At 44.1% G+C, this 25,117-nt stretch overlaps 2 protein-coding genes and 1 long non-coding RNA gene across 4 annotated transcripts; 1 reads left to right on the top strand and 2 right to left on the bottom strand.

Moving 5' to 3' along the window:
• The first annotated feature begins 1,102 nt into the window (after nucleotides 1–1,102).
• LOC119368190 lies at nucleotides 1,103–3,315 on the top strand. Its single transcript, XM_037633516.1, has 3 exons — nucleotides 1,103–1,337; nucleotides 2,048–2,589; nucleotides 2,702–3,315. The coding sequence occupies exons 2-3, from the start codon at nucleotides 2,050–2,052 to the stop codon at nucleotides 2,996–2,998; spliced, it is 837 nt and encodes a 278-aa protein (XP_037489413.1). The 5' UTR covers nucleotides 1,103–1,337; nucleotides 2,048–2,049; the 3' UTR covers nucleotides 2,999–3,315.
• A 416-nt stretch (nucleotides 3,316–3,731) lies between these two features.
• On the bottom strand, nucleotides 3,732–8,819 carry LOC119365363 (probable potassium transporter 11). Of its 2 annotated transcripts, XM_037630981.1 has the most exons (8): nucleotides 8,079–8,816; nucleotides 7,283–7,508; nucleotides 6,663–6,908; nucleotides 6,513–6,563; nucleotides 6,014–6,280; nucleotides 5,750–5,917; nucleotides 5,305–5,559; nucleotides 3,732–5,052 (listed from the first exon to the last, which is right to left on the bottom strand). In XM_037630981.1, exons 1-8 carry the CDS (start codon nucleotides 8,196–8,198, stop codon nucleotides 4,007–4,009), a joined length of 2,379 nt encoding a protein of 792 aa, XP_037486878.1. In that variant the 5' UTR covers nucleotides 8,199–8,816; the 3' UTR covers nucleotides 3,732–4,006. The 2 variants fall into 2 exon arrangements, with proteins under 2 accessions (XP_037486878.1, XP_037486877.1); XM_037630980.1 differs by having other exon boundaries at nucleotides 6,513–6,908; nucleotides 8,079–8,819.
• An 11,538-nt stretch (nucleotides 8,820–20,357) lies between these two features.
• Nucleotides 20,358–25,117, bottom strand: LOC119365362. Its single transcript, XR_005175482.1, has 8 exons — nucleotides 23,959–25,117; nucleotides 23,783–23,875; nucleotides 22,865–22,989; nucleotides 22,614–22,783; nucleotides 21,821–22,462; nucleotides 21,133–21,250; nucleotides 20,752–20,842; nucleotides 20,358–20,627 (listed from the first exon to the last, which is right to left on the bottom strand). It is a non-coding gene; the product is annotated as an uncharacterized LOC119365362 (long non-coding RNA).

Here is a 25,117-nt window from a genome sequence, read left to right as displayed (position 1 = left end):
CCAACCACATGCGCTTTCATGGATGTTTCGACTCTGAACGGAACATCGGAACTGCTCCTTTATGACTCTTGACACAAACTCCCCGTTCCTTGGCGCAATTGTTCCGTTTATAGGCTCTACCCGACCAAGATCGCCCTCCATACTGTCACCTCCCTAAATTTATAGTAGAAGGGTTGTGCGTGCTTTACTGCGTCATTGGTGTTGGAGGGTTTTCATAATCTTGCCACTCCCTCTGTTTGAATATATAAGGTGTATTAGTTTTTCAAAAAATCAAACCTCTGTAAAACTTGACCAAAATTATATAGAAATGTATAAATATTCATAATATCGAATCAGTATCATTCAATGCATCATCAAATGATTTTTCATATTTTGTTTATTTAGTATTGTTGATGTCGATATTTTTTGCTCTAACCTTGGTCAAAGTTAAATAAATTTGACTTTCAATAAACAAACACACCTTATATTTTGGAACCGAGCGAGTTTTTAGTTTTGCGAGTGGGGAGATGATGGAGTGTGTTTTCTTTTCTTTATAATACTGTCGGCGGGCCTTTCACGGTGCGATTTTGAATTATATGCTAATCAACCAGTATTTATGTGGGGAAATTTTATGCTTCGATGGATGGATGTATGTCTATTTTGGTGCTAACATGTTGGCGCTTGTTTTTTTGTATGTGATGAGAGGGTGCGCGGGGTTGATATAAGGTTGTTTGCTGCCGATCAATTTGAAAATTTGTTTACCTTATCAAAATTGTGAACCAAATATAAAGCTGAAACCTCCATCAAATGGAAAAGCTTCAAAGTTAAGGAGCATAGTAAAAATGAATTGAACGAGGGAGTTCCCAAGAAATTGCTGACCCGGTCTAAATCTGATCAAGTCAGTATCGTGAACCAAATCCAAAATTAAATTTATAGATTTCCTTGTGGCTGCGCCCTTCTACTCCGAGGCAAGGAGCATTTGCATCAACACCCCTGGTGTTTCATTCCCATCCCACTTTGGGTCCAGCAGCAGCATGATCATCGAGCGCGCTGCGCGTGCCCCCAGCAGTCCGAAAATCTTCAAATCGTCTGCGCGGGAGGAGAGGAAAACATCTCCCCGCCAAAATCCACACCAGCCGAGCCCGTTCGGGTTCCGCCGCGGCACCCCGCGTAATAAATTGGGGCAAAACGGGAGAGAAATCTCCCACAGTCCAACTGCAGAAGGAGGCCTAGCCTAGCTAGGGTTCAGGGCGCAATCCGGCCGGAGAGAGGAGGGGGTTCTGCCGCTTCCCGGTGGTCTCGCTCGCGGCGGTGATCCCGCCGCCCTTGCCAGGAGCCGGCACGCCTTCCTCTGCGAGGTAAAGTTTCTCCGATCGCGGCGATTTCCTCCCTCCTTTGCTTTGCTTTGATGGTGCGGTTATGCTGAAACATATCGCCACTAGTGATCACGATTACTGATTAGGGAAGAATTTCATCATGTCAGTTGAACTGGAGAACATGGTGATGACGATTGCTGATTAGGGAAGAATGTTTCTATGGCTGTTGACTAGGAGGGCGGATGAATTGTTGTATGAACCGATTAGCTGCCAAGTTGTAGGAAACAGAAAAAGGATGTTCCTTTTGTGCGTTTTGGTGAGTTTGTGTAGGGGTAGCTGTTCCGGTGATGATGATTACTACTGATTAGGGGAGAATGCCATTGTGTCAGTTTTTCTCGAAAAATGACATCATCTCAGTTGAATTGGGGAACAGATGGATCTTGTGTGGTATGGCTAACATGTACTCCCTCCGTCCGGAAATACTTGTCATCAAACTGGATAAAAAAAGGGTATGTATCTACATGTATTTTAGTTCTAGATACGTTTCCTTTATCCATTTTGATGACAAGTATTTTCGGACGGAGGGAGTAGGACCAACTTTTTTTCGCTCTAGACCAGAGGTTGCTACTGTTAGGATGGCGATTGAGGGGTGTCATGGATCCCCGATATATATTAGGAAAGTGGAAATTTAGTTTCAGAAGAAATATCACAAAAATGGAAAATAGTTCATTCATACCTGTTTTTTTCTACAGGCATGTCGATGCCAGATGACTTTGTGATATTTCCTGCTGAAGGGAAGATTTCCAATGGGCCTGAGGGGGCACTAGTGAGTCCCGATTGCCCATTTCTGGTCGCACGTCTGCCACAGCCACTGAACAAGTCGTTCGAGCAAGTGCGACGCTGGATAATGCAGCTCTTCCAGTTGAATGATGGGACACATGAGCTCACTCTGCAGCACATTCTGTATGTCAGGAACAATCCCATGGCTCCCCCTTCCACTGTGCTGATTGACATAATTGGGGACGATTCCTGGAGGGCGTTCCTGAATGTGGCATGGCGCCATGTTGGAGTTTTCAGGCTGTTTGTCAAGTGGAGTGCCAAGAAGACAACCTCTGTTTCTAAGGCAGTCGCCAGCAATGGCACACCGGTTGCTGATGAAGATCCTGCAGTGACAGATGAATCTGATGATGATGGCAGCTGGCCAACTTGCAAGCATGATAAACCTTGCACCATTGAAACTTCATGGGACCGTCAAGACCCAGGGAGAAGGTTCTACCGCTGCCCTCTCTTCGCGGTGAGCTTTCTTTGGAAAATGTTTATCTGGGTTGCATATACATGTAATGGTCTGAACTATCACTGCATTGATCCACAATGATAATCTATGTCTTCGTTTGTGTTTTTGTCAGGATTCAAAACAGGACTGTGGTTTCACCCAATGGCTGGACAGGAAGTTCCCTGAGAAGGCGATTGAGCACATGAACTACCTCACGGACAAGGTTGATTCACTCGAGCAGCAGGTTGACAACCTGAAGTGCGAGCTCGAGGAACTTCGTCATCGTCGCCAGAAAAGGTCGATCGCAGAAGCTGTTGTCAGTCATGGAGACAAGTGCCCATGTGGCAAGATCCCTTGCGATGTAGCTTGTTGCAATCAGGATGTAAAGCCACGCCCAAGCCAGATTCGTAGATTGGCCAACGCCAATTAGCCCTCAATATGTCAAGTGGTTCGTGGTCCAGGCTAGTTTCATTCTGCGATGAAGATATTTTGTCCATTTTCTTGTTCAGTCATCAGCAACCATCATGACCTGCAAATTTGATCAGTGATCTAGCCATCTAGGTAGTTTTATCTGCTAGCTATCATGGAACTCCTTTGTCGCTTAATTCAGACGAGAATATGATTACCCTGAAACTATGGTTTATGTAACATGCACTGTTTAATTAGTTTGACTTAGGCATTTTGCATGAGCATGCTTTTTTTTTTTCCTTTTTGTTGCACAACATCTGTACATTTATCTGACTGTCACATCAAATTCAGCCATACTGAAAACCTGGGCCTCCTTTGGTTCATAGGATTTAGGATAAATGAGATGACATATATCTCAAATCCTATGAGTAAGAATAGGAAAAGATATGTCATTTGGTTCACATCATAGGAATTTTTTCATTGAGTCTAGGCTCATGTTTATTTTCCTTTGAAATATGAAGGATAGGAACCAATCCTACGTAGGAATAGGAATCCATTCCTATGAACCAAAGGGCTCTAAAGGAAAAATTCCTACAATAATCCTATCCTATAGAGTTCCTATGAAATTCCTCCAAACCAAAGGAGTCCAACCTTTCCAGCAAGACACAAAGATGATGATGGTTTTTCAACGAAAACAAAGGTGACAACTTAGAAAGCTGCAAATACTTTTGAATCCATGACTTGCCAGTTAGAGATTTTCCTAGACAACTATCACAATATATGATTTATCAGGGAAAGGAAGCATCTGAATCTTACGAATTACAAGACAAAAGGCGAACATTTCTAGCATGAACACCACCTGAAAGATGCAGGGCGTGAAACAACATCTGAAGCTATTCCCTATTTATATTCTACGACCGATAAGTTCCCTATTTACAGTTTAAAGCAGCCACCCCCTCTCCCTTCCAGAGAACGGTACATCAGAGCTTTTTGCTCAGAATCCAGTACAAACCAAACGGAAAATGATGTTTCAGATGTAGTATATTTGCCCAACATTAAGAAGGCTCTCATGAGGAATGTTGAACATCACACTGTTCTCCCTGCAGATCCTCCTCATGAAGGCATACAAGTAATCTACAGAAATCTTCTTGATGATCCCTGAATCTCTCCGAGCGCGCACAATGGTGTTCCCTAGGATGTGCACAACACCAGCATCCCTGCACCGGTTCAAGAACTCCACTTCGTTGCTGACTGTACGGTTGGTTTGGCTTGAGTACGTCAACAGATTGTTTACCCCGAGCGGTGACTGCACTGGCACAATAGAATCCTGTGATGAGTAGCTAAGGTCACCATTGGAGCACATTGTGTTGACAGTTTTGTCTGCCAGAAATGCAGTGTTGATCGATCCTTCAGTCCTCTGCTCTGGTAAGCTGAACTCGTCGGAATCTGAATAACCATCCATCATGCTCTCGAGTCGGATGAATAGTGTGAGGCAGTCAAAGAGCATCTTCTCAAAGTCATCATCTTTCTTGTGGAGGTCTTTATACCCGTACCGTGCAATACAACGGAATATATGGAAGTTCTTCGGCCCAATCCTCCTCACAAGGAACCGTTCCTCCACCGGGACTGTGTAGACTGGAAGATACTTGACACACACGAAGACAACAACCGAGTGGATAGCAGGTAAGTTGGTGATAAAGTGGGAGAAGATGTGCGGTACGCCACTTGCCAGCTCAGTGTACACAAAGCCTATCCCTGGAACCCTGACAAGACCAAGGCTCGGACCAAGGCCAAGGATCCAGGCCATTGACACCTTGCTGTGCATCTCAAATTCATACCGCTTTACAGTGCAATAGTGCCACACATACATGATGATGAAGAAGGCTATCGCGATGACAAGCGGGACCCAACCACCCTGGTCAATCTTCAATATGCAAGCCCAGAAGTATGGTAGCTCTACCATCAACGAGAGCACAATAAAGGTGACGACAAGAATCCAGTGACTCTTCCACACCAGCAGCATTATTGGTACCATGAGGAACGTTGTCACTAGCATAACTATAACCACTGCAGTGCCTGTTCACACAACAGTAAATGTAAATTTAGAGTTGTCTGAGATATGAGCGGAGATTATATCATGAAAATTCAGCGACAGTTCTTATTTCAGGACAATTTCATTCTTCTATTAGCATTCACTCTTTCTATTATAAGGCAACCTTTCCTTTTAAATTGTCTGCATGTAGCTTTTCCAAGCTTAGCAATATATACTACATGGTGTTGCAAACAAGGAATGCTCATCAGAATCCATATTTAGAAAGTAAACCTTACCGTATGCATTTCCTATCTGGCTCTGGTTCTTGAATCCAGCAGTCACAGCAATACAAAGAATAAGGAGGAGCCAGTTGATGTCAGGGATATAAATCTGCCCGAGAAATTTCTTCGAGGTGTGGACTACCTTCACGCGGGGGAAACATCCTAGTGCAAGAGCCTGCTTTATTATCGAGTAGGTTGCAGATATGGTGGCTTGGCTTGCAATTATTGCTGCAGCAGTTGCTATAACAAAGGCTGGCCAGTATATGGCATCTGCAATTATTAAACATCTCACTATGAGAACCATAGTACATAAAGCAACAGCACTAGTGCACTGTCAAAGTGTCAACAATAGCTACGCACTATGACAGTGTGCACACGGCAAACGTGATGTGCTGGCACATCGACCAATCTATCTTAGGGTTAGTCGATAGGATGACAAGCTATAGTATCTGAGGATGACCTGGAATGGAGCGATAGAAGGCGTCATTCACATGTTGCTTGTTGGAAATTATATAAGCTGCTTGCCCTGTGTATGCCAGAAGAAGGCATGGGAATACAATGAAGGTGAATGCAATCTGAATGGCCAAAACAGGAAAATGACATAGATCCGCAAATAACGCTTCAGTTCCTGAGGAGAAAGAAACAAATTTCTGCATGTCATACGGGCTCTATTATAAGTTGATGGAAGGTAATTTCTGAACCTGAACACGTAAAACGGACTGACCTGTGATGCTAAGCATGATTCCTCCAAGAACAGTCCAGGTGTTAGAAGAATTGCCATTCCTTCGGAAATAACGGTATATATAGACTGGATTGTACGCTTTTAATACAGAGCTACCATGCTTGTGTATGTTCAGTGCACCGACGCTTCCAATTAAAATGAACCAGATGAGCACTATAGGTGCAAATAGCCATCCAACTTTGTCTGTACCAAAGTGTTGCATGCTGAATACTCCAATCAAGATGATCACGGCAACAAGTACAACAATATCTGCCAGATGCAAAGAAAATCAAAGATGAAGCGATTTTACAACATGGATTTATGCAAAAGATAGAGTATAAGGGTAACAGTACATATGAGATCATAATTAATACGTAATACATAAAACAGAGGTGAATTGCACTGACTTTTCATCGTTGCAGTGATTCGATGCTTCTATATACTAACCTACTTGAAGAATTTACTGAAGTTACAGCATGGAAGACTGAAAACACAATATTACCAGTACTCATGTTTGGATTCTGAACTTTTATTCCACCTGATGCAGAAAGAACTGTGAAATACAAATCACAAATCAGATTCCTGGAAATGTTCAATTTACTCAGAAAAATATGATGCTGAACATGAATTCGGAAGAGATTATGTAGAATACCTGATATAGCAGGAGTAAGGATTCCATCTCCAATAGCTGTACAAGTACCAAGGAGAACAAGAATAAGAAGACAGTTTCTTTTATATGCGCGTGTTTCTAGCCATCTCTTTATTTTTGCTGCCAATGAGTTCTCCTCATAAGTTTGCCGACTATATGTCGTTAAGTCCTCATCAGTCTTGTGTTGGTTGGGTATAGTGCTGATCTTTGCATGACGGCAGAGAAGTGAATATAGAGCAAGTGTACCACCTGCAAGACAAGAAAAGAGGTCACCACCGGAGTAAAACTGCAAGCAACTTATCAAATCAAGAAGTCACAGAATTGCGCATGGAAGAGTTTCTTTCCAACATTGAGGCAACAGTAAAGTGATCTCAGACTAAACTTTCCATATAAAATAATTTAGCTGCCGCTCTGGCATCTCATGACCAGAAAGGCATTCTGCTAAAATATTCACCTACCAATCTGATGGAAAAAAAAATGCTCTGTTATAGTTGCCACTTATTAAATTCAACTGTGCTTGGTGTTGGCTAATGTGTAGAAATAAGCATTTGAGATGTATTTCAGTCAGTATTTTCCTTTTTTGCAAAGTACAGAGCAGATCATGTGAGAATAAATCATCTCACCTTGACCATTGTCATTTGCCCGCAAGACAACAAAAACATACTTCACAAGAGGGATGAGAGTAAGGGTGTAAATGATCAAGGAAAGAGCTCCAATAACATCCTCGTTGTCGTTTACTCCATGAGGAAAGGCATTATAGAACACATAGAGCGGTGATGTGCCCAAGTCACCAAAGACCACCCCAAGGCTCTGAAATGCAAGCCGCAGCATCAAAACTGATGAGAATTTCTGCATCAAGGGAAATAACAGTCAATATAAAATCTTGATTTAGTAGCCTAACAACTTCAATAAACAAACATTCAGTTTCTTTTCAAGAATAAACAGACATTAAATTTCAGGACTAAAGATTCTTCTGCTAATTGTTTCATCGAAATGGAATGCACAAAAAACAAGGATAAACAAAATCACTGCTCCTTTTTTCTTTTCCCTGACACGCCTGGAAGCGTGTCATTTTCACTACGAAGAAAGCATTAAAATCGCTATTTCTTCAGTTACTCAGTAATCCCACCATCATTGAAAATTAAAATGGTAATCCCATCATACCAACTACACCAAATTACTTCGTACCCTACAGATGACAAACAATATGTTGAAGCAGTACAGCCCATATCAAAGTAGCACATCTGTTCCAGATGTCCTCAAAGCACAAACTGCACAATGAGATGAACTGGTCACATGCAGAGACCAATTTTACATTCTCTGAAAATAACCAAGTCTTGGCAGCCAAATACAGATGGACTAAAATACTGATATAAATGAACTGTAAAGTAACCAAACTGAAGAAGAGAAGCGTCAGACCTTTTCTCGGTACATATTCTTGAGTCTGGTGGCTTCCTCATCCATGGGCTGATCAAGGTTCTGATCCAGCTCCCACATGTCCCCCCTGTTCGTCCCGTCGCTTTCGGACAGCGACGCCATTGATCTCTTTTGACCTCGACCACAGCTCTCAAATCCTCGCGAAAAACGACAGTCCCAAGGGACAAGTCCTCCACTTGCAGCCCTCGCAACAACCAATCTGAAAACCGGGTTCACGGATAAAAATCCACCTTCAAGCAACAGTTGTTGATCTGTCGCTCAAAGTTCGACCTCGAATCTCCGCATCGACGCTCTTACATGGACGGAAGCCCGGAGCGAAGAACCGCCTCGACCGCTCTGAATTCCGGGGGGTGCTTGCAGGGAACAGAAATGGAAGCAGGGAGCGGCAGGGATCACAGCACAGGGACTCCGAATCGCAGAAAACCAATCGAAATCGCCCGCTGGAATCAGAAACCAAAATCCCAACCAACCAGCCGAAAACCCCGACCTTTCTTCCCCCAAGAAAACCTCCCCGGCAAACGGGCCGGCACCTCGGCGGCGAGACGCGGCGGGCCTCCTCCGCGGAGGAGAGATTCGATATTCAGCGAGGAGGAGGAGGAGGGTGCTGGCAGAGCGAGAGAAGCAAGGAAAGGAAGAAGTGGCAGGAGGAGGACGGGACAGGAGCGGCATAGTCCATGAGGACAGGGGGGAGAGGGGAGGAGGAGGACGCTGGTGGGCGCCCACTATTTTGGCCCGGAATTTAACCGATGATTTGGATGGTAGCAAGCAGCAGCAGCCGCAACCGCAATGACAAAGGAGGTGAAGAAGAGAAGAGGAGACTGGCCTCAGGGTTCAGACAGCATTGCTGACCCGTCCTCACTGCTAATCTGTGTGCCAAAACAGCTGACGCCGACGTGGCATATTACTACTACTTGATGCTAAAGCTGCTTGACTGGTTAGTTACAGGTTCTTAATCCAGTGCTTTTGGTGCCACTTGGCCGGTTAACTAGTGTCACTAAACAAACCCAGGTTGTTGCCCTCATGTTTCTTTCTTAATTCGTGGTAGCTGCTGCTGCTGCTGCTAACCTAGATTACCTTGATGCTGCTTTGATTAATTAAGTACAGGCAGCTGCTGCTAATCTTTCCGAGATGGAGATCCAGGACTGTCACCTTGTGTGTTTTCTAAGCACTTCTGTCAGCTAGCTGCTTAATCCTTGTCTGGTGGCAGCAGTGGCAAGTGGACTGCGCCCAGGTTGCTGCTGGTGGAGCGCCATCCTGCTGCAACATGGAGTATATCTGAATATTGTTTGTTCTTTGACTTTGTTGAGTAGTTTATGTTCTTCTTCCTGTGGTGGGGCATTTTTCTTCAGCATATCTTCGGCTCTAGACCCTAGCTAGTAGGCTGCCTGCATCAGCCATGAGCCAATAGGCGATTAGCAATCCAAGTCCAACTTCTTTTGTTACATACGTATTTCTTATTTACTACAGAACCATCATCTCTGAATTCAAAGTTCTGTTGCTCATGTACTTATCTTTTAACCAAAAAGAATGCGTGGAACTCCAGTGCACTTGTTGTTGCAAAATGCAAACGGACAAGAGATTAAGAGCTTCATCTGCTGATATGTCGCCGTCCACGGCAGCGAATCGGCGATTAGCACGCGTCCTAAACTGAGACACACACGAGATTATGGCGCGTAGCTTTCAAGAATAATTGATTGTGGTTTTCTCTAATCTTTTCTAGTTTGGTGGACAACTCGGTTTTTCCCCATATTGGGATACCTTCAGTTCGACGTTTCTCGAAGAAAACAGCTTGTTCATGATTTTTGAATATTTTTTTGTCGATATCATCGCTGCCCGGTGAGGACGACTCGTGTGTCACATCTGAATTAACCCTGAAAGAAACCAGCTGGTATGATTGTGAGAATCTTCCATTGTTGGTGCCATACATATTCTTCAGCGAAAAACACGCAGGAAAAAACAAGCAAGCAAAAAAGCGGTGCAATTATGCAAGGGGGAGGGAATTGGAACTTGATGCAATTATAATGCTAAAAAAACCAATAATGTGGGGGGAATTATGCTTGAAGAACTGATGCCCCGTGACTTCTGTTGCCCCAAGCGATTCACCACCACGAGTAATTAACTAAAAAAATGCATACTAATAATGTATAATTATCTTGTTTGAAAAATATCTCTGCATGAATATTAAAACAAATAATGGCCCTCCATCCGGATATACATGCATGCATGGATGGATGTCATGCCACGGGACCTAGCTCAGCTAAGCTGGGTCCAGGCGAGGCAAGGTAGGTCGTCGCTGGGGTGGGACAAGGCCGCAACTAATGAGCAAGCGGACACACGCATGCGTTGGGTTGCACCGCCCACGTCACTCGTGTCCCCACTCGGGAACTGGCCTGACTTGGCTAGGCTAGTGTGCGGGTTCATGGTGATCAAGTTGGTTGACACGACACAGCTGCACATCACAGGGTTTATCCACACGATAGATAGATAGATAGATAGATAGATAGATAGATAGATAGATAGAGCCTCTCCTGGAGACTAGTTAAATGGCGCTTCTGCCCCTCCTGTTGTGCATGGCTTCCAGAAGGGGATAGGGGCTGGTAGGCAAATGGTGGATGAGCACCTGAAAAGTCATGGTGGCATGGGTGCACGGCGACATGGCCGCCTATTGATTGGTACTCCTAGCTAGCAAGGATTTGATTCAGGGTGAAAGTGTAGTCAGAAGTCATGGACATTCTCATGTGCTCCTCTACGAATGTGTGTCTGTGTGGAGGTGGTGGCATTTTCTTTGAGTGGGTACGTACAATACTATTCTCTGCGAGTGCAATACAGGATGCCCCACCATGCTCGCTTGTCATTGGTTGCCTCAGTGTTGCTGGAATATAAGGCATCTTCCATGCCGATCCCTGAAACGAACGCATTATTTGTCTCCGGGGCTGGTTCGAACCAGTCCGTGGACACTAGTGCAATGCCGGTCATCTAACCATGTCTTCTAAATGTTCATCCCTACTTTTTTTAGGGACCACGACCCTCAAAATAATTATAAAAAATAACGCAATTCATTCATAAATGACTTGCAAATATCCCTGAAACAATAGTTTAAATGTAAATGATTGCATCCGAGATTGCCAGACGTTCAACAAGTTCTTGGAATTCATCTATTTCTAATTCAAAGATACTTGAGCAAGAATCGGCACATGTCATCCCACATATATTGTCCCTTGAGTTTCATCTAACAATGTATGTTCGTGAATGGCCTGCCCTCGATCCTGTAGTACAAACAGCAGCGAGTGCAGGCTATACAACGATGTAGAGCAACATTGAGTGATGAATGAATTAACCAACATGTAGAGCAACAAGAAAGAGCAAAACTTACAATCTCCATGGTTGATGAGCTCTCAATGGCCTCCACTCAAGTAAATCGCACCGCAATACTTGATGACAGAGCTACACATCGTGTACCATCGATGTGATATCAACTTCACACTGTGTTCATGGATGACGTGCATGTCATATGTCGCGATTTTTTTTCTCATGAAGCGAAGCATGCACACATTGCCCCAAATCGAGCCCCTTGAGTTCCTTCCTACAAAGACCGCAGATACGACCAATCACACATTGCACAACAAATCATCCTCGATCATCGAGTACCCTGCCATCAAATTACTCGGGAAATAACAGAAATTTCAACAAAAAAGCTCAATGGCATTATCGAACACCTATAGGGTGTGGTGTCCGTTGTGGACGGAGTCGGCAGGGGACGAAGTGTACCTGTCTACAAACGGATCCTGGATGGACGATGGCGTAGTCCAAGACGAGTAGGCGCGTTGGTGGGGCTGCGGGCGTCTGAGGATGCCTAGACGGTGCCAGAGAGGTACAACAAAAGTGTCGAACGAGGAGGGTGCGGATTGAGGCAAGGGGGGAGCAGGGCGGAGTGAAAGAAAAGTTGACCAAGAGGGGGATTTCAGTGGGCCGAGGTTGTCGAAGTCCCACATGGCGGCATTCCGAGCACCCGCAAAGCCCCTACCCACTCCTAATTTGCTTTCGGTTTGCGGGAAAATGGATAGCCAGACGTGTCGGCTGACGATGCGGGACCGTGCTGAATGGCAAAATAAGTCCGAACAGCTCGGTCCAGGTGATTACGGTTTGAGAATCCGCGTTAGAGATGGCCTAACATTATTTCCCCCTCTCTCTCGCCCCCTATCTCGCTAAGCTGTGTGATAGTGTGCGTGTGATAGCTCGCTGTGATAGTGTGTGTACGTGTGGTCATTTTCACTTTGTTCTTGGTGCTCTGTTTGGTTATATTATAAGCTATCGTGTAGCTTGGTGCGTACTGATCAAAGTTAGCTGTTTGTTCTTAGTGGAAGGATTGGAGGTGTCGTATCTTCTTTTTTCTACCGCGTGCACCCACATAATTTTAAAGTGAATGAATGTCTTTACAACAGAGAGAAAGGAAAAGTATGTGGCTGTAGTTTTCTCCCCCGAACTTTTACCTAACTGCACTCGATCTTCCCCAAATAAAAAGAGGAAGAAAAGAAAATGCGTTCTCAGATCTAGACCATGTTCGATCCATCGATCGATCTGCAGCTAGCTGCATTAAGATCGATCGTGTCCACATGACGTACAACATTATTGATAATGAAGAAGAGGACCGCCCGCTTGAATGACAGCGAGGGCGCACCTAATTTCTTATGCCCACTGGTGTTACTTTTAAACAGTCATATAATGTTCTCAAGTACCGTGGTTAGTCCTAGATTACTATTCTTGTCTCCATAGTCACAGCCCACAGGGAGGTTACTGAAGATTCCTTGCATTGTTTAAGTTCAGAGTCACACGGAGAAGGATTTTTATGGGGAAAAGAAACCCCGTAGAAAGCGAAAATGCTGAATGGAGGACGAGCTTCATGGAGTCCGAATTTTGACAAATTCAAAACTCATACTTTTACGTTTCACTATATTTTTTAAAAAAAATACACGTATACCTGGAGGCATGATGTACATGTGTGTAAATTTTCGTGATGAAATGAGGGTTGTGCAAAAAAAGAAAATGTGGCTTTTCACCACATGCACTATTCATTGCCCAAAGTCAATGATTTTTTTAGAGGTCTCAATTCAAGGTATTTCATCGTTTTGGTGACCGAAATTTTAAAAAATTCAAATTCAAATTTTTTTAGAGGTCTCAATTCAAATTTCAGGAGTATATAAAATCCTCCTGAACAAAAGAATGTGCTGCCTTCTAGGAATCACATGAAATTCCTATGTATGATTATTAATCTGTAAGGATTTCCTAGGAAATTATAATGCATCGCCAGATTTTAGTCATATCTTTGAAAAATTCCCCTACCTTAAAAATGTAGCTAATGCTGTCCAAACATATTTCAAAGGCCATCAAAACATTCCGGACATCGACACATGGCTAACTAGAACATCGTTCATACACCTCTTGTGGTTTCAATATTTGTTTTCCTTTTCCCTAAACGCAGTTCCAGATGGTCAATTATTGACTGTTATGTTTGAAAGTGGTGCAAAATACATATACAAAAATAATAAATAATGATATGCTACATGTTTGACTTTGAAAATGGCGGTGATCATATGAGACAATAGGAAAAAAAACTCAAACTAGTTTCCAGATGATTGTTTCTTACACCATGTGTGCAAGTTGACATACACATGGTTTGATAATTTTATATCATATATTGACTTTAGCCTTTAAGAGTTAGGTATTTGCAGTATTTTTATTATGTACTAGTTAAATACTATCATAGTATGTTAAACATACTTTAGATTAGTACTAGGATTAGCACTAATCTAATTAGATACCCAATCTACTCAAATGGACAGACAAGAAAAAACATTTTGATGAGATCATTACGCACAGATCAGCTGATGGAATCGAAAGAGACATGTGGTGGCCGGTCGGTTTCACTCCCCTGTGTACTTCTATATATCAATATGAAGCCTTGGACAACTTCCTCAGGATCATCAGATTTGTAAAACTGATCCAAATACTCGATACAAAACTGGAGTTTGTGCAGAAATTAATAAGCTCGATCTTGTACGATGGGCGTATTAACATTTCTTTTGTGAATGTACGGATGATCTATAAAATAAATTTAGATCGCGATGGATCGAATCAAATACCACATACCTAGATACGATTCCCGTACGCATGTGTTCAGGATTCCTTACCCATCGTCATGTGGGTGTACTGTAGAAAGTTTGACATGCCCAAGGTATCATGCGCGCATGGATCTATATTTTCTGACAAAATCAACAGTGGTAAACTGGTAATTGTTTTCTTGTGCTGAACGTAGTTCTCATGTGTCGTGATCGGATGGAGAGAGGCCGTGGGCGGAATTTGACATTCCCATGCCGAAGGAGTCTCTAGCACTGTTCACTGCTACATCCCGAGCTATGATTGGTGACGGTCATGACACCATGTTCTGGGAGGACCAATGGTTAGACAGACTGCGAGTTGCGAAAATTGCGCCATCCTTATATGAGAGAGTGCCTCGATGTGTAAGGCTTTCGAGGACAATTCACGGTGCACCATCAAACAATGCCTAGGCTACGGACTTTGGACCGGGCACCAGGAGTACATGCAACTTTAGGACCACCGCGGTGTAGCTTTTTTTTTATATAGAAAAGGAGGATGACCCCCGGCCTCTGCATCTAGGCGATGCATGCGGTCACTTTATTAATTATTCTCAAGAGACCTTACAAAGTCATACAATATAAGACTGAAGCCACCGTCTAAGCAACAAATGTTGCTACACCTATCCAGTTGATGAAGGGGCGTTGATAGTCTGGGCCTAATACCAAACAGACATCGCAGCCAAACCTAAACATCTAAGACCTGAGGTCCCAACCAGGACGCCTGCCTAGTATGGGGCACCTACCAGTCCGGCGCACTCCTTAACCAGGACGCCTGTCGGGTATGGGCCACCGCAGCCACCTGCCACGAGTCCATCTTCAGAGTTGTACTGTTGCATCTACCGTGCCAGGTCTCTCAGCCATCGACGCCAGACAACATCATCCTCCTGCGCGAGTCCATCCTCCCACATCGAACTCCGAATCTGCACTGCGCCACGCATCCAGATCCGTTGCCATCAATGTATGGGTGAAGCAACGCTCCACCAAAGAAGCCGTCCGCTGGTCCCGTGAAGCCGAGTGCACCTCCAAGAATGCCGCCCCCAAGGGGGTTACGACACATGATTGCCGCCAACATCCGATCAGCTGATCTAGGGTTTTCCCCCGGAGGTATTGATTGGAGTTGGGAGCTTCACCTCGATGATGCCTTCATGAAGGAAACGATGATAAGGGCGTCGTCATCACCGTCTCCGGCCATCGACCGAAGATCAGGTTTTCACCCGGATCCGTCTCAAGAAATCCACCCAACAACCTGTGCACCGTCTCGGCCGCCTTCAAAGCCCCAGATTCAGCCGCCTAGATCCGGCGACCAACCGCAACAATAGTGCCATCGTGGGACCCCTGGCGCACCAGCCACTGCCTGAGTGTGCCACCACTGGAGCCTAGGAGGAGGGCTCCCACCCCGCCTTGCCAAGCCGCGAGAGCCGCCGAGAAGGATCCCGCGCGCTCGTCGCCGTCTCTAATCCGAACTAATCCATAGCAGATCGCCATCACAGACCCGCCTTGGACAGGGACTGCACCACGCCATGCCGCCACGGGAAGCCCGAGCTTCACCGGCCTCCACCCTCCAGGGCCGCCGCCCCGGGATCCAAACAGAACTTTGCCGCTGCCACCGGCCAAGTTCTGCCGCCGTCGACCGGCCAAGCCGCCGGTCACTGCATGACCATGCGAGCACAGCCAGCCGGCCGACCAACTCAGACGAATAAGAAGGCCACCACCACCAAGCCTAGGGCCGGCGCCCCAGACATCCTCGTGTTGCAGATCAAGTCCAGGAGCAGTGCCCCGCCGACGGCGATTGAGATCGGTAGCACAACGAATTAGCCCGACATGAGTCAAGGCCAGATCTGCCGTTGCTAGTGCCGTCCTCCCTCGCCGTTGTCGCACCACTTCCATGTCACTGCCGATCTGCGCCCGCCGATCTGGCCGGAGAGGAGCGCCGCCTCCCAACCAGATCGAGATCCGAGGAGAAACCGTCGCTGCCACGCCACAAGGGCTTTGCCCTGTGACGCCCCGGGCGACAGCGGCGGAGGGGAGCGGAGGACGGGCGAGGCTGTAGGAGGAGGGCGGGGGCTCCCCGGTGCGGGACGGCGGCGCCGCACGGGGGAGGGACGGGAGGGCCTCTACATCATCTCCAAAGCCTCTCCGATGAGTTGTGAGTAGTTTACCACAGACCTTCCGATCCATAGTTATTAGCTAGATGGCTTCTTCTCTCTCTTTGAATCTCAACACAAAGTTCTCCTTGATCTTCTTGGAGATCTATTCGATGTAACTCATTTTGCAGTGTGTTTGTCGAGATCCGATGAATTGTGGGTTTATGATCAAGTTTATCTATGAGAAATATTTGAATCTCGTCTGAATTCTTTTATGTGTGATTAAGTTATCTTTGCAAGTCTATTCGAATTATCAGTTTGGTTTGTCCTACTAGATTGATCTTTCTTGCAATGGGAGAAGTGCTTAGCTTTGGGTTCAATCTTGCGGTGTCCTTTCCCAGTGACAGCAGGGGCAGCAAGGCACGTATTGTATTGTTGCCATCGAGGATAAAAAAATGGGGTTTATATCATATTGCATGAGTTTATCCCTCTACATCATGTCATCTTTCTTAATGAGTTACTCTGTTCTTTATGAACTTAATACTCTAGATGCATACTGGATAGCGGTCGATGTGTGGAGTAATAGTAGTAGATGCAGGCAGAAGTTGGTCTACTTGTCACGGACGTGATGCCTATATACATGATCATGCCTAGATAATCTCATAATAATTTGCTTTTCTATCAATTGTTCGATAGTAATCTGTTCACCCACCGTAATACTTATGTTATCTTGAGTGAAGCCACTAGTGAAACCTATGGCCCCCGGGTCTATCTTTTATCATAAGCTTTCAATCTACTTTTATTTGCATCTTTACTTCTCCTATCTATATTATAAAATACCAAAAATATATTTATCTTATCATATTACACCTATCAGATCTCACTTTTGCAAGTTGCCGTGAAGGGATTGACAACCCCTTTATTGCGTTGATTGCGAGTTCTTGTTTGTTTGTGTAGGTGCGTGGGACTTCTGAGGAGCCTCCTACTGGATTGATACCTTGGTTCACAAAAACTGAGGGAAATACTTACGCTATTATTGCTGCATCACCCTTTCCTCTTCAAGGAAAACCAACGCAAGCTCAAGACATAGCAGTGACTACGATAGGGGGGGTCCTTCCCACACGACCCAGAAACCGTCAGGGATATTGAAGGAAATATGCCCTAGAGGCAATAATAAACTTATTATTTATTTCCTCATATCATGATAAATGTTTATTATTCATGGTAGAATTGTATTAACCGAAAACATAATGCATGTGTGAATACGTATAAAAACATAGTGTCACTACTATGCCTCTACTTGATCAGCTCATTGATCAAAGATGGTTGAGTTTCCTAACCATAGATATGAGTTATCATTTGATCAATGGGATCACATCATTAGAAGAATGATGTGATTGACTTGACCCATTCCGTTAGCTTAGCACTTGATCGTTTGGTATGTTGCTATTGCTTTCTTCATGACTTATACATGTTCCTATGACTATGAGATTATGTAACTCCCGCTTACCGGAGGAACACTTTGTGTGCTACCAAACGTCACAACGTAACTGGGTGATTATAAAGATGCTCTACAGGTGTCTTCGAAGGTACTTGTTGAGTTAACGTATTTCGAGATTAGGATTTGTCACTTCGATTGTCGGAGAGGTATCTCTGGGCCCTCTCGGTAATGCACATCACTATAAGCCTTGCAAGAAATGTAGCTACTGAGTTAATTGCGGGATGATGCATTATGTAACGAGTAAAGAGACTTGCTTGTAACGAGATTGAACTAGGTATTGAGATACCGACGATCGAATCTCGGGCAAGTCACATATCAATGACAAAGGGAACAATGTATGTTGTTATGCGGTTTGACTGATAAAAATCTTTGTAGAATATGTGGGAGCCAATATGAGCATCCAGGTTCCGCTATTGGTTATTGACCGCAGACGTGTCTCGGTCATGTCTACATAGTTCTCGAACCCGTAGGGTCCGCACGCTTAAAGTTCGGTGACGATCGGTATTATGAGTTTTTGTGTTTTGATGTACCGAAGGTAGTTTGGAGTCCCGGATATGATCACGGACATGACTAGGAGTCTCGAAATGGTCGAGACGTAAAGATCGATATATTGGATGAATATGTTCGGACACCGGAAGTGTTTCGGGAGGTTTCGAATATATACCGAAGTACCGGGGGGTTACCGGAACCCCCCGGGGGGTTTAGTGGGCCTCATGGGCCCTAGTGGAGAAGAGGAGGGGTGGCCAGGGCAGGCCGTGCGCCCCTCCCCCTCTAGTCCGAACTGGACAAGGAGGGGGGTGGCGCCCCCCCTTTCCTTCCTCTCCTCTCTCCCTTCCTTCCCCTCTCCTACTCCAACAAGGAAAGGAGTAGTCCTATTCCCGGTGGGAGTAGAACTCCCCCCTGGCACGCCCTCCTCCTTGGCCGGCCGCCTCCCCCTTGCTCCTTTATATACGGGGGCAGGGGGCACCTCTAGACACAACAATTGATCTCTTGATCTCTTAGCCATGTGCGGTGCCCCCCTCCACCAGATTCCACCTCGGTAATATCGTAGCGGTGCTTAGGCAAAGCCTTGCGTCGGTAGCATCATCAACATCATCATCATGCCTTCGTGCTGATGGAACTCTCCCGCAAAGCTCTGCTGGATCGGAGTTCGTGGGACGTCATCAAGCTGAACGTGTGCTGAACTCGGAGGTGCCGTACGTTCGGTACTTGATTGGTCGGATCGTGAAGACGTACGACTACATCAACCGCGTTGTGCTAACACTTCTGCTTTCGGTCTACGAGGGTACGTGGACAACACTCTCCCATCTCGTTGCTATGCATCACCATGATCTTGCGTGTGCGTAGGAATTTTTTTGAAAATACTACGTTCCCCAACAGTGGGATCCGAGCCAGTTTTTATGTGTAGATGTTATATGCACGAGTAGAACACAAGTGAGTTGTGGGCGATAGAAGTCATACTGCTTACTAGCATGTCATTCTTTGGTTCGGCAGTATTGTTGGATGAAGCGGCCCGGACCGACATTACGCGTACGCTTACGCGAGACTGGTTCTACCGACGTGCTTTGCACATAGGTGGCTGGCGGGTGTCAGTTTCTCCAACTTTAGTTGAACCGAGTGTGGATACGCCCGGTCCTTGAGAAGGTTAAAACATCACTTACTTGACAAACTACCATTGTGGTTTTGATGCGTAGGTAAGAACGGTTCTTGCTCAGCCCGTAGCAGCCACGTAAAACTTGCAACAACAAAGTAGAGGACGTCTAACTTGTTTTTGAAGGGCATGTTGTGATGTGATATGGTCAAGACGTGATGCTATATTTTATTATATGAGATGATCATGTTTTGTAACCGAGTTATCGGCAACTGGCAGGAGCCATATGGTTGTCGCTTTATTGTATGCAATGCAATCACCCTGTAATTGCTTACTTTATCACTAAGCGGTAGCGATAGTCGTAGAAGCAATAGGTGGCGAGACGACAACGATGCTACGATGGAGATCAAGGTGTCGCGCCGGTGATGATGGTGATCATGACGGTGCTTCGGAGATGGAGATCACAAGCACAAGATGATGATGGCCATATCATATCACTTATATTGATTGCATGTGATGTTTATCCTTTATGCATCTTATTTTGCTTTGATTGACGGTAGCATTATAAGATGATCTCTCACTAAATTTCAAGGTAAAAGTGTTCTCCCTGAGTATGCACCATTGCCAAAGTTCGTCGTGCCGAGACACCACATGATGATCGGGTGTGATAAGCTCTACGTTCATCTACAACGGGTGGAAGCCAGTTTTGCACACGCAGAATACCAGGGTTAAAGTTGACGAGCCTAGCATATGCAGATATGGCCTTGGAACACTGAAACCGAAAGGTCGAGCGTGAATCACATAGTAGATACTAGATAGGAAATGTGGCTTGCCGCACCCCGGCAGCAAGATGCCGGGTATATTTATATACAACCACCAAAGCATTTCAAGTATAAAAAACCACAAACACAAAAAGTTCATATAGAGTGGTACTCCTTCATGAGAGACTTGTAAATAGATAATATAACATCTGGAAAAAACATGCAAAACAAATGCACCAGCATCTAATGCACTCATATAAAAGCTTAAATAAAGGATTGCATGAATAGGCCATAGTTTAGTAATCACACATACTTATGTAGTCAAAATTATGAAAACCTAATAGTAAAGGTAGGTTGCTGCTGGAAGGCCAACCTTTTCTAACATAGCATCAAGCAGGACCTTAGTCGAAACTGGAACAGAAGCCATTGCTGGGACCTGCTGCAGGTAGAAAAAACGTCACTGCCACAAATATTTGACCTCAAGTATAGTACCATCTGCAGGTATGTATGGATAAGAAGAAGAAAAAACGTTGGATGACAAACGATTTTAGAAACTGTCTTACATGTGATCCGTTCATTTAGTCATTAAAGACTAAAGTCCTGCAGGTAGTAGGCTGAGACTTTGTTTTCTTGCTGAGCATGTGATCTGTTTCACTGGGAAAGCAACAAACATGAGTAATGCATATAGTTGCACGAGTCCGCCGAAGGCCACCAATCAACACAAGGAAATCATAACCAATTAACATATGAACCACCAATATTTGGATCCTCATGAACCAAGGATTAAACAGAGACCCAAACACCGAGGCTTAAACATAGACCGAAAACCTCTGTCAATCATCACAAGCAGCAAACAATAGGCTTGCCGGTGCTAAAGATAGGAGATGCCTCATAACTAAAAATTACAAAAAGGTAGGGGCTGCATCATCAAATATATGACGGACCTGTCAGTGCCATGGAACAGTACTACGAGTATCATGGTCCTGGACTCCTGGTCCTAGGAAATCCCAGCAAATACAAAAACATCACACCTCGGTCATGGCCATCAAACATGGAGAATATCTGCACCAAATGGGTGGATACAACATGCTTCTTACTTGCTTACTTTAATAAGAATGAATCATTAAACGTTAGTAGAACTGTTACATAGGAAGTACTGCAGAAATAAGCACATAATATTGGGGAAGCCCCTGTTTCTTTGCCACTACATAACAGGAAGGACATAAGATATTTTGAGAATGGCATATTAAAAACTTCTCTAAATTATGCGGGCACAATCAGGCAAGCTAGACCAGTTGTGAAAATAGGAGAGAGCCAAGCTATATGATAAAGGGAGTCAAGAGTTTCTTGGCATACTCTACTATCCAAAGAGCTTATTTATTATCATCACAACAAAAGTTATTTAATCTTTTTGATCTAATAGCTTTAGAAATAGCTGGAAGTGTGTTTCATCTAAGGCGGTAAGCAATTTGGACCCTCGCAAAAGAGCTAACATAGCAGAGATAAAAACTAATGAATTGAAGATAACCTCAATTAGGACCTATGAACTTCTCAGAGGTCATTGAGGCAAACTATCATGTACAGATCATCGACAACGTTCGTCTTTAATATAAGTAGGACGTCCGTACCAACCTCAAGTCCTATTTTCAGGAGAAAATTCTTGCATCCATACTTGTTCGTCATGCTCAGTCCTAGTAAAGCTCTGCTTGCCAAACCATAGTCCCACCAGTTTTCCTTGGTATTTTTTGGATGACCATAGATTACACACAAAAAAGAGTGAGTGTTATGGATCCCAGTTATGAAAATAGCACAAGAACAAAAAAAAGAAGTGAACGACTGGAAAAAATAAACAGAATGCATGCAACAGAATGCATGTAACAGAATGCATGTAACTGAACCTAAGGTGAAAACCGGACCATCTTCATGAAATATTAAAATCTAGTGACGGGAGAACTTAGTATTTATATTGAGGCGACACTGCCAAAAAACATGAATTTTTTCCATCAGGGGAAAGAGCTTGAAGCAAAGGACTCCGGCCAAACCAGAGGAGAAGTAATGGAATAAATAAAGCAACTCCGGAAAAAACCGCCTCATGTAGTTCAGGGACGAGATACAAAGAATGGATGAATTAATTAGGATATTGAGAAATATTGACAGACTTATACAACAATCCCCTACCTCCAAGATAGACTGAAGAACTGAAGATAAAGATAGAACGAATGAAAACTAAAAATTATTTGCGTTGTGTAGGACTACATTAGTTGCATTGGTAGCCTGGAAAAAAAATCCAGATATGCATATCAATCAAAGTTGGCATTGTTACACTTGCGGTCATTCATCTCTATTCATTGCAAGCAGCAGGCAACAACGAACACTGTAAGCACTTAACAAAGCAGGCACATAGAAATGTAGAAAAATGGGATACCTGTAGGCCACACATCACACGATGCATGGATCCTCTAAGGCTGCAAGGCAGATCTTCCATCAATTCCAGGGAAGAGTGTTCACCACGAGAGAGAGGCTTGTATATGAGTCCCATCTTCTTCTCCCCGCGACCCTGGAGGACTGCACCTCTGCCCTTGCGGTCTAACCTCCCTGCAAATGAACAAACAGACATATCTAATTGAATCTCGAGCAGATGAACATGTAAATGGGGGAAGTGGAGAGGGCGCTCACCGCGCTCTTCGTGCGGCGGACCAGAGGTGACTCACCTCGGGTCGTTTCTTCCCGAAGATGCACGAACACGAGGACGTTGGTCCAACACCCTATAATCGATGGCAACGCCTCCTGGTCGGACCAACCTACATGTTGCAGTCCTCATTATATTTCTTTACGGAGAGAGTATATACTAATTATGCATTTTCAGAACTAAAGTGAACTCAAAGCTAGACATTTATAGCTCCATGTGGTATTGTGCTACGGTGTACTGACCAGAGACGGTTCTGATTATTTATAATTAACAGGAAGTGGGAAGAAATTCACAAGCAATTTAAAATCATGCAACTTTGATTATGCAACAGAAAAAAGGGAGGCCTATATATATATATATATATATATATATATATATATATATATATAGAGAGAGAGAGAGAGAGAGAGAGAGAGAGAGAACTCAAAAGAAGAATATAAGAAAAACAAACATACAACTAAAAAAATGAGCAGAGCTAAATCAAGGAAAAGTAACACAAGCCTAAATCAGTATATGGCTAAATTAAGTTACCATGCCCTGTTCAACACAAACAGCAGTGCCACTATAGCAATATCTTGGACCAGATTAAACTAAAGCTCACATAGTTTATTACCCAAAACTTCCTGGCAACACATCTATAATCCTAGCCAATAATAATTCAATTGGCCATGTCAATTCAGAGCAAAGAACAAGGGAGGCAACCATCCATGTGCAAACAAACAAACAAACAAGTAGTGTAATGAATACCAATCTGAAAACATTGGCTATACTGAGAAATTTGCTAGTAACCCAAGTGTAGCAGTCACCACATCCAAAAAAGAATTTCCTACCATAGAAAAAAAATAGCACGACTGGATGCATACAGAGTACAGGAGAGAGCCGAGAGGAAGCAGCGGTTGGCTTACATAGGACGTAGTAGAAGAAGAAGACGGAGAAGTAGGTGAGACAGTAGCAGTCCTCTCCTCTACCCTCTTCTCCTATCCTTCACACAGCAGCACCTGCACACGACCGCACCCAGGCATCAGATGCAGAGAGGAGGAACACCAGAGGGAGAAAAAGAAGAAGGGGGGAGGGACCTGACCTGCTTGCTGCACCTCTAGTGGAGTCGCCATGGTCATGGGTGCTAGGGTTTTGAGGCGGGAGGGAGGAAGTGAGGGAGCGAGGGAGACTGGACGTGGTGATCCTCCAAGGTGAAGTAGGTTTTTGTTCCATTACTAAGACCTACGGCTAGATAGTTAACTACCTTATCTAACAGTTCCACTACAGAATACAGCAGCAGCAGCAAGAAGAAAGCATCAAGGTTCAGGTCACGCCACTACCAAATGTGATCCTATGGAACAAAGAGTAAATTATCTGCACAACGAAGCCTGTAAATACAAATAAACGAGCATTGTAGGCTTTTATTTATCACATTTTCAGGCTGGTGGGGCAACATAATCCTAACTCATATCAAAAGCTAACATTGTATCCATATCAAGATGGCATATGACAGAACAGAACATTGTGCAATCTGTATCTTCAAGCCACTCAAACTCAAAGCATCTAATAACCAAGAAGCGGAAGAATGAGATACAAAAATATCATGTAGTATACAGAAAAGGGAGTGCAACAACAACGAAAAGAAACGCTAAAGGGAACCTAGAGCAGAAAACCAACCCAAAATGCAAGCAAGAATTTTTAAAAAGGAACATAGAGCAGCATGAGCATGAGGCATAGAAAAATGGGGTCACCTTAAGATCAAGAATCAATGGCCCTCTTAGAGTTCAAATCACAAGGAAAGAACGACTATTATTGATTAGAGTTTTTTTAATTAGGCAAAGCACTACAATACTGGATCCTAAGCTACAGTTGAGGCATACAAAACTATAAGTGTCTGTTCTTTTCATATATAAACAACCTTTAGTATCTCAACCAAAACCAAAGCAAAACAAAAAAAACATGGTTAAGTAACCAGCAAAGGGAGAATGAACCTTTTGGAATTTTAAAGTAGCAAGACATGAAAAATTCTTTTTTTCCTTCAATATTACACACATTAGGGGAGGTAGCTGCAGTTTTATTGCATAGTGGGCTCAGATTTACCTTTCCTCGATCATATAACCTACCCCCATCATCTCTTATCACCAGATCGATCTGTTTATACAGTAGAGCTGCCCTGGTTATCACTCAACAAGAATGACCATCCAAGGACAACAACAAGTATCACAGGATCAAAAAGGATTCTAGAGACAAGAGGGAGGATC

The sequence above is a fragment of the Triticum dicoccoides genome, chromosome 2B (assembly GCF_002162155.2).
Source record: "Triticum dicoccoides isolate Atlit2015 ecotype Zavitan chromosome 2B, WEW_v2.0, whole genome shotgun sequence".
NCBI lineage: Eukaryota > Viridiplantae > Streptophyta > Magnoliopsida > Poales > Poaceae > Triticum > Triticum dicoccoides.
Note: the sequence above shows the minus strand (reverse complement) of the source record. Positions and strands in the feature narration are given on the sequence as shown.

Bases quoted from the DNA above. Each gene is read 5' to 3' on its own strand.
- LOC119365363 (XM_037630980.1), bottom strand. From the start codon at position 8,198: ATGGCGTCGCTGTCCGAAAGCGACGGGACGAACAGGGGGGACATGTGG. The intron at 6,909-7,282 runs GTGAGATGATTT...CTTGTCTTGCAG, and splicing joins GGCAAATGACAATGGTCAAG to GTGGTACACTTGCTCTATAT. The intron at 5,053-5,304 runs GTAAGGTTTACT...TTGTGTGAACAG, and splicing joins CCAGATAGGAAATGCATACG to GCACTGCAGTGGTTATAGTT.
- LOC119368190 (XM_037633516.1), top strand. From the start codon at position 2,050: ATGTCGATGCCAGATGACTTTGTGATATTTCCTGCTGAAGGGAAGATT. The intron at 2,590-2,701 runs GTGAGCTTTCTT...TGTTTTTGTCAG, and splicing joins ACCGCTGCCCTCTCTTCGCG to GATTCAAAACAGGACTGTGG.